At 41.4% G+C, this 10,000-nt stretch overlaps 1 protein-coding gene across 1 annotated transcript in view; it reads left to right on the forward strand.

Moving 5' to 3' along the window:
• The window catches only part of LOC143039254 (uncharacterized), an 18,763-nt gene extending 11,922 nt beyond the window's left edge, over positions 1 to 6,841 (forward strand). The window contains exon 2 of the mRNA XM_076209126.1: positions 6,782 to 6,841. Within this exon, the coding sequence (XP_076065241.1) occupies positions 6,782 to 6,841 (60 nt within the window). The remainder of the gene's footprint in view (positions 1 to 6,781) is intronic.
• The last annotated feature ends 3,159 nt before the right edge of the window (positions 6,842 to 10,000 follow it).

Genomic DNA, 10,000 nt, shown 5'->3' on the forward strand with positions numbered 1-10,000 from the left:
AACTTCAATTGCAGTTCTACATACACTCTCTGAAGAAGTTCTACGCGAACGAAACGTTAGTGTTTAGGGTTCCGAGCCTTCCCCTGTGTTTATGTTCTCCATCATCCAAATGATATATATATATATATATATATATATATATATATATATATGTGTGTGTGTGTGTGTGTGTGTGTGTGTGTGTGTGTGTGTGTGTGTGTAAATATGAATACATATATATTGTATATATATATATATATATATGTATATATATATATATATATATATATATATATATATATATTGAGAGAGAGAGAGAGAGAGAGAGAGAGAGAGAGAGAGAGAGAGAGAGAGAGAGAGAGAGAGAGGGAGAGGGAGAGAGAGAGAGAGAGAGAGAGAGAGAGAGAGAGAGAGAGAGAGAGAGGGGGGGGGGGGAGAGAGAAAGAAAGAAAGAGAGAGAGAGAGAGAGAGAGAGAGAGCTTCGTCCGGGACCGAGTGTCAGTACTTCTGGGTGGAGGCGAGGGAGAATATTAAGTAGATGGAGGAAAGCAGAGGCCGAAGGGTTTCTGGCGATGTAAATAGATTCTTATTTCGGGAGAGCTACGTTGCGTGGGCGACGATTGGATCCTCGCGTTGCCTTGTTTACATTCTTGCTCCCTCAAATATTCCAGAGGGAAGACTTAGCGAGAGAAAACGGAATAATTCTATATATGTATTCATTTTGTCACAGATAACCAGCGTAACTATCCAATGGGGGGCAATATCGTAGTAAAACAAATAAACAAATAAACAAAGGAGGGGAAAAGAGAAGAAGTGGTGATACTGTTTGATGGAATTGTCTCATCTACCGTAGACACAACCTTTGGGGGTGTACACAGGAAATGGTAGAAGAAAGGAAGATGACTTCCCTTCTCTCACTTCAGGAATGCCTGAGACCGCCTAAACGACACATGCCAAGAGGAAAGCATTCCTAATATGTGAGTAACTGGCTGAGTCAAATATTTCACGTCAACACATGTGGCAAGGGACGAGGAAAAGGAAGAGGAGGAAAAGTGTGGGGGGGGGGTGCATGTTGCTCCGCCGGTACAGTTTTGGTCTCCGTCTTACAGAACGGACATCAATTCACCAGAATCAGAACAGAGAAGAATGACCAAAATGATACATGGACTCAGAAATTTGCCTTACGAAGATAGGCTAAGTCACCTGAACTTACCTTCCCTGGAAAGACGCAGAGTGCGGGGTGATCTAATAGAGGTATTCAAGTGTATTTAAACTGGACAAATTTTGATTTAAGAAGGAAATGGGCAAGAATTGGTTTACTAATAGGGTGTTTGACGTAAGCGCTGAAACTATCAGTTGTTTTAAAAACGATTAGACAACTTTATGGATGGGGATGACGGGTGGTGATGGATACGGAGCTGCCTAGTGTAGGCCTTATAGTCTCTTGCAGTCTCCTTCATTCTTATGCTCTTATGAGAGAGAGAGAGAGAGAGAGAGAGAGAGAGAGAGAGAGAGAGAGAGAGAGAGAGAGAGAGAGATCGCTGATAAATCCAAAGAGAATCCCAAAGAATTCTATAGTTACATTAGAGATAAAAAGGTTGTTAGGAATCACATTGGTCCACTGTTATCTGCTGACGATCAACTTGAATATTCAAATGAAGGAATGTGTAATATCTTAAACAATTATTTTAGCTCGGTATTCGTAAACGAAACACCTCAAAGTGAATTCCAAACTGAAACCTGTGAAAAGTCTAGGGTAAACTTACTCACTACGGTAAATATAACAAAAGAAAAAATTAACGGTGTATAGATAAACTCAAAGTTAATAAAACACCAGGGCCTGACGGTTGGCATCCAAGAATCTTAAAGGAAATGAAAAATGAGATTGTTGTTCCATTAGAAATTATTTTCAAGAAATCCATCATATCCGGAGATGTCCCAAGAGAATGGAAGCTAGCTAACGTTACTCCCATATTCAAAAAAGGTGACAAAAAGAAACCAAATAATTATAGGCCTATAAGTTTGACTTCAATCGTAGGAAAAATAATGGAAACTATCATCAGAGATGCTATCGAACATAATTTAGAAAGTAACCGTTTGATAAATGATAGCCAGCATGGTTTCAGACGGAAACGTTCTTGCGTGACTAACTTACTCGAATTCTACAACACAGTTATCTCGAATTATGACAAAAGAAACAATATAGATTTAATATATCTAGACTTTGCAAAAGCTTTTGATACCGTCCCCCACGAAAGACTACTTACTAAATTAGCTTTACACGGAATAAGTGGTAGCCTATTAGGTTGGACTAGTAATTGGTTAAATGGTCGAAAACAAAGAGTTGTTTTAAATGGGAAAACTTCTAGATGGAAAAATGTTACAAGTGGAATTCCTCAGGGTTCCGTTCTTGGGCCACTTCCATTCATAGTATATATAATTGATATAGACCATGGACTAAAATCTACTGTTTCCAAATTTGCTGATGATATAAAACTGTGCGGAGTGGCAAATGATCACTCAAACCAATTAGATATTCAAGAAGATTTAGATCAATTACAGCATTGGTCTGAAAAGTGGCAAATGAAATTTAACACAAGTAAATGCAAGGTAATGCACATAGGTAAAAATAACAGTAGGTACGATTACAAGTTATTTGGAAATTCGTTAACAAAAGTGGATAGTGAAAAAAGATCTCGGCGTAATTATCAGTAACGACCTCAAATCATCCAAGCAGTGTATTTCAGCCTCTGAGAAAGCAAATAAGATTCTAGGACTGATTGCGCGATCTTTTGATTTCAAAATCCATCACTCATTAACAAGCTATATAAATCGTTAGTTCGTCCACATTTGGAATATGCGGTTTCCGTATGGTCACCGAATCTCATTAAAGACATTGGCAGACTGGAAAAAGCACAACGGCGAGCCACAAAACTGATTCCAAATATCAAAAATAAATCATACGAAAATCGACTAAAACATATGAATCTGTTTTCCCTAAAAAAGCGTAGACTCAGAGGTAACTTGATACAGGTCTTTAATTCTAAAAGGAATTGACAACATCAAAAGTGACAAATTTTTCACATTGAATGAGAATCAGACAAGAAACAGTGGTCTCACACTGTCCGGAAATAGATTCAATTTGGAAGTAGGTAGAAACAACTTTACCAACCGTGTAGTTAATGAATGGAATAAACTTCCTGCACAGGTAGTGCAATGTAGTTCAGTTCGAAGTTTTAAGAATCATTTAGATAAACACCTAAGCAAGATGCTGTAATGATTATAATTTATTTGATATTATTTGTTTTTGTTTTGTTATCATTTGTCTGATTTTCATTTATTATTAGTTATATGTCAATTTATTATTATTTACTATTTATCTATTTATTATTTAACTATACCTATGCATTTATGTATTTTATTTGTTATTTACATTATTATAGTTTTTATTTATTATTTTATTATTATTATGATTTTTTTCGCATCCGACCTAGATATGGACCAAAAGGTATCCTTTCGGCATGCTCCGCCTTTGTAATCCTTTGTAATCCTTTGAGAGAGAGAGAGCGAGAGAGAGAGGGCGAGAGAGAGAGAGAGAGAGAGAGAGAGAGAGAGAGAGAGAGAGAGAGAGAGAGAGAGAGAGAGAGAGAGAGAGAGAGAGAGAGAGAGAGAGAGAGAGAGAGAGAGAGAGATAGAGAGAGAAAGAGAGGGAGAGTTGGTGGATGTTTGAATTGTATTACAAGTTGATGGAAATCGATTAGAATATATGTATGTACACACACACGCACATGAATTTGACGCTAGATATGGTATATCAAAGAGTAGGAGACTACGCTCATAGATTCTTCCGAGGGAAAGGGCGGGGGCACTGGTGAGGTCTTAAGAACATATGAATGAAAGAGGCTGCAAGAGACTATAAGGCCTACACTAGGCAGTTTCAAGTCCATTACCACCTGTCATCCCCATCCATAAAGTTGTCTAACCGTTTCTTAAAACAACCGATAGTTTCAGCGCTTACTACATGGTTACTAAGTCTATTCCATTCATTGACCACCCTATTAGTAAACCAGTTCTTATCTATTTCCTTCTTAAATCTAAATTTGTCCAATTTAAATCCATTACTGCGAGTCCTGCCCTGTTGTTTTAATATGATGAACTTGTTTGCATCACCCTTGAACATCTCTATTAGATCACCCCGCACTCTGCGTCTTTCCAGAGTCTTAGCGTTGGTGGTGAGGATGACAGCTGAAGTAACAGAGAAGAAACTGAAGTTAGTTGTGGGGGTGGAGATGGAAGATGAAGTGGAGTGGGCTCTGGAATAGCAGGTTGTTTAAAGAGAAGATTAGACGGGTTTATGGATGGGGTGACAGGTGGTGAGGGGGCATAGAAATGCCTAGTGTAGACTGTACGGTCTCTTGTAGTTCCCTCCATTTTCATGTGTTTATGTTTATATGTCGGTGGAGGTGGTGGGGGGTTATTGGAGTTTTATTGAGGTGGTGGTGTAGCAAGCGGAAGTGAAAGTAAAAGTAAAATTAGGAAGTGGAGGTTATCGAAGTAAATATAAAATTGGAACTAGTGGATGCAGAATTAATGGTAAAAATAGAAGTGTTGATAGCAATGGAAGTGGAGCTGTAAGTGGTATAAGCGGAAACGAGAGTGAGATAAGGGCGGTAGAAGTTGTTGAAATGACCTTAGAAGTGCAAGGAGAAGTGGAGATGGTGTAAATGGAAATACAAGCGGAAGAAGAAGGTGAAATTGAAGAGAGTAAAGTTGAAGACGGTGAGAGGAGTAGGGGTGGGGGTGGGAACCGAATTGGAAAGTATGAGAGTAAAGTGAAACAGAAAAGGGTAGAAGAGAAAATACTTTATGCCAGAAGAAGAGATGGCGAAGTTGGGACATTTATTGTCGCCGCACAGCGACAGGTGAATTCCCTTTACATACTTTTCATTTCTCACCCAACGCCTGTCAGGTCATGACCTATCAGTCAGTCCATTTGCGGGTTCCGAGGCTCGGTATGCCTCTCTTGAGCAAAACGGTCGTACCCCACCGGCTTGTTAATTATTACTTTCCGAAAAGTCAATTGGTCCCAAAAGGGTTATAGGTTCTCCGACACCTTGGCAATTATAGGTTCTCCAACACCTTGGCCGTACCGCATTTCAATTTCTGCATGTCGGCCTTGATGGCTTAGAATTAAAATGCATTACGGTTGTTAAAATGTATCTCTAATCACTGGGACCCATTCAGTGTTGTACAAATACTTTCCCGCGTTTGTATACTTCCAATTGTACTATCATAGTGGAGATGGGTTGAACGCAAAATTTCATGTATGTGTATGTAACTCGAGCATACAAATATATAAGAAAAATTGCGCTCAACTTATACCTCTCTTGATAGCCTAGTTGGTAAGTCACTACTGCACTTGTCATGAGGATGCTGGGTTCGAGTCTTTGGCAGTACCGTATTTCAATTTCTGCATGTCGGCCTTGATGGCTTAGAATTAAAGTGCATTGCGGTTGTTAAAATGTGTATATATATATATATATACATATATATATATACATATATATATACATACACACACACACACATATATATATATATACATACTGTATATATTAGGTTGTCGCATAAGTTCGTTCGGTTTTATATGTTTCCCCTTTACAATTTCTATTTTCTATTCTATTTCTCTACAATATTTACATGACATTTACTGAAAAAGGAAAATACAAATATCTATTGTTTATTAAATAAAAATACAAAAAATTAATCAACAATATACTCTCCGCCCTGCTCAATAACTTTACTCCAGCGTTCCGGCAATTTTCGAATACCATCTCGGTAAAATAATTTTGTTTTTTCGGCAAAGATCTTGTAAATGAAAGTTGAGATGGCTTCATCATTCTCAAAGAAATGACCCGATAGTTGATTTGACAATGACCGAAAAAGATCAAAATCAGTTGATGCGAAATCTGGAGAATAGGGCGGATGGGGTAATGTTTCCCATCCCAGCTCTACGATGGCTGACTTGGTCTTTTTCCCACAATTGCTGCCTTGAGACGCAGAAGTTGCTGGGAGTACAACTCTGCATTAATTGTCACGTTTTCTGGTAGCAATTCCTGATGATCAACTCCAGATGAATTTCAGCTTTGACACGAGGTTTTGGCTGCTTGGTGGGACTGACCCTGGCCTTTTTCTGCTTTTTGTTAACATACAGGCACCATTTTTCGTCTCCAGTTATTACACAGGATAGGAATTGTAGTGGTTACTACAATTGTCCTTGTTGGAGGAAGCTAGGATATTTAAAGTCAATCCCATGACTGATCTGTTTATTGAAAATGGCGATGATACTTTGTACGAAAATGTTGGCGAAATTCTGGATTCCTTACGTTAAGTATACAATAATTTTAGATATTTTTACAATACATAAATATCCTCTTTACAGGATGTAGAGGGATATGTTTTATTTTATTTGCAAGATAAATAAAGCTGATATAATGAATATTATTATTTATATTAAATATAATTGATTGAATGCATGTTCTAAGGGGTGACTATAGTTTATCCCGTACTCGGCGATCACGAGTCCACCACCACCACCATACACCAGGTAGGGCGATGCCCTGTCAGCGATGATGCCTCACGAAGTCACTCCACAAGTCCCTATCAGCATACCTGAAGGGGTAATTTCACGTGTTGGCTACAGAACACTACAGAATGAGTGATGTTGATCCGTTGCCACTTGATGTCTGGACAACAACGATGCCGAAATTGATACTCTCTGATTTCTGTGGCTGTCTTTAAGGGTATGAGGAACCCATACACCAAGTTTCTGTACTTTGCCCCATCTTCTGTAGATGCCTAGCAACAGTCGCATGATCATATCCTATTGCTTGCTCGAGCTCTCTTGTGGACTAACGAGGATCTTCATGAATCAGCTGATTTAAGGCGTCTTCATCGGAACCTGATGGTCCTCCTGAACGAGGTGCATCTTCCAAATTGAAGTTGCCACTGCGAAACTTCTTAAACCATTTTTGTGAAGTTCTTTCAGTCATCACTTCTCCGTACACCTCGCAAATGCTCCTGGCTGTCTTGGATGCATTTTCATGTCGATTAAATGAAAGAGAAGAAGGTGTCGGAAATTATTTTTTTTTAACTTGACATTCCATCTGAAACAATAGAAAATAATATAAAGTGAAAATAAAGTGAATATAAAATAAAAAAGCACATAAATAAGAACAAACGTGTAACAGAATAATACTGTTTTCACACCAGGGACACAATTTTTTTTATATATACACAAATATGAAAAACGAACGAACTTATGCGACAACCCAACACACACACACACACACACACATACACACACACACACACACACACACACACACACACACACACACATATATATATATATATAAATATATATATATATATATATATATATATGTGTGTGTGTGTGTGTGTGTGTGTGTGTGTGTGTATGTATTCACCTCGGATCTGCTGCAGTCTCTGTCGAGACAGCTAGACACCACCCTACGGCAGTGAGCTCAGAGCTCATTATTTGCCGATCTCTGGGTAGGTCTGAGACCACTCACACACCACACACCGGGACAGCAAGGTCACAACTCCTCGACTAACGTCCCGTACCTACTCACTGCTAGGTGAACAGGGGTTACGCGTGAAAGGAGACAAACCCAACTTATCTCCGCCCGGCCGGGGAATCGAACCCCGGTTCTCTGGCTTGTGAGGCCAGTGCTTTACCAATCCGCCACCGAGCCGTGTGTGTGTGTGTGTGTGTGTGTGTGTGTGTGTATGTGTGTGTGTGTTTGTTTGTTTGTTTGTGTGTGTGTGTGTAACTATATATATGTAACTATTTATATATAAATCTTATATTAGGACCATCCCCAAGCCATCTCATTCGTAAGTAGTTCAACTTGAACTTATCTCTGCTGATGTCAAGAGTCAGATCCATCTCAAGGTCAACCTTTTACCTTTGTGATTTTTCTGGCTTCCTCCATCTGACATTATTCCACCAGGGAAAACACCTAGATTCTTCAAGCGAATGCTGTTTTCTAGTTCACAGATTTTTACTGAGTGGTGAGAAATATTCATAATAATTTTTTGTTCTCCTTCCGGTTCAGTGTGGATTACAGTAAAAGTGTCACTCTAGCAGCCGGCATAATTTTTCCATACATCTCCTCAAATTTGAAAAAAAAAGCACCGATGACCCATGGGACACTGATCGAGCGCAATAACCACCGGTCCACCTCGCCCCCTTTCCATAGACAGGTCGGATGTTGGGCCTTTTGGGGAGGCCCAAGCCGGTAACGGGAAAAAAGGTGGGTCGAATCGGGAGTCGGGTAAGCAACAAGCACTGGCTATTGGGAGGCGAAGGGAAGGGAAGAGAAGAAGGAAGGGGAGAGAAGAGGAGGGATGGGGAGAGACAGGGAGGGAAAGGAAAGAAAGAGTAAAAGGAAATGGCCTAAGGAAGGGAAAGAAAAGGGAAGGGGAGGGAAGGAAAGATGGAGGAGAAATGAAGGGGAGGGAAAGGGAGGGAAGGGGAGGAGATGGAAGGGAGAGGAAGGGGAGAGAAGGAAAGAGGAGGAGATGGAAGGCAAAAGAAGGGGAGAGAAGGGGAGGGGATGGGAAAAAGGGGGAAGGGGAGGGAAGGGGAGGACAGGGGATGGAAGAGAAGAAAGGAGGAGAAAGGAAAGGAAGGGGTGAGGAGAAGGGGTGGGGAGCGGGTGGGAGCCCCCATGAAGCGAGCACAGGTGGTCAAGCCCCGGCCACAGGTGGCTGGCAAGGAGATATAGAGGCGCAGATGGACATGGGGAGGAGGCGGTAAGGACAGAAGAGAGAGGGAGAGAAAAGAAGCGGAGGGGGAGGGGAAGGAAGGCGCCGGGAGGGAGGGTGCAATGGCAGGAGAACGAATGGGAGGGGAGGGGTCAGAAGAATGGAGGAAAAGTGAAGGGTAGGGAGATGGCATAGGGGAAATGAAGAAAGATGAGAAGGGAGAGAAGTGGAAGGGAAAGTAAGAAAATGAAGAAGAGGGAAAGGAAGTGGAAGAGAGGAGAAGGTAGAAGGGAGTATGGGGAAGTGAAGAGGAGAGAAATGTCAGGGAAAATGGAAAAAGAGGAGGAAAGGAAAGGGGGAAGTGAAAAGGAGGGTAGAGAAGAGGAGGAAAGGGAAGTGGAAGTGGATGTAGTGAAAGGGAAGTGAATGGTGAGGGGAGAGGAGATTCGAAGGGAGGGAAGGAGAGCAGATGCAATGGAAGGGTAAGATGAGGGGGAAGGTAGGTAGGTAGGTAGTAGCTGAAAATAAAGGGTAGGAGAAAGGGAAGGAAAGGGAAAGAAAGGAGGGAGGTGGGGGTTCAAATGTAAAGGATAAGGAAAGGCGAAGGAGAGAGGGAATAAAAGGAAAGAGGTAGGAGGTTAGATATCTAAGATAAAAAAAGAAGGAAGGTAGGAAGGAAAGAAGGAAAGAGAGGGAAAGGAGAAAGAGAAGGATTGGAGGGAGGGAAGGGAAGGAAAGGGAAGGGATTGGAGGGAGGGAAGGGAAGGGAAGAGAAAGGAAGGAGAAAGGTAGGGAGCAATATCAAGAATAAGGAAGGGAAAGGAGGGAGGGAAGGAAAAGGAAGGTGAGAAAGGAGGTAGGGGGATAAATATAAAGGATAAGGAAGGAAGAGGAGGGAGGAAAGGAAAGGGAAAGAAAGGAGGGAAATATAGAGATGAAGGATAAGAAAGGAAAAGGAGAGGAAAGGAGAGTAGGTAGGGTGGTAGGTAGGGTGGTAGGTAGGGTGGTAAATATGAAGGGTAGTATGGTAGGCCGGCAGGTAGGCCGGGCAATATCGCGATGGTCCAATATTTGCCTGCCACACGCGCCGGCTGGATGATGTGGGCGAAGAGGTGGAAGGAGAGAGGGGGAAGCGGGCGGATGAGGGTGGGGTGGGGTGGGTGGGTGGAGCAAGCGGGCCGGCACCACCACAGAGATCTTGGCATGGGAACCTGGTGAGGGGTGTTCA

The sequence above is a fragment of the Oratosquilla oratoria genome, chromosome 26 (assembly GCF_046742065.1).
Source record: "Oratosquilla oratoria isolate Oo_2021 chromosome 26, ASM4674206v1, whole genome shotgun sequence".
In the NCBI taxonomy this organism is placed as follows: Eukaryota; Metazoa; Arthropoda; class Malacostraca; order Stomatopoda; family Squillidae; genus Oratosquilla; species Oratosquilla oratoria.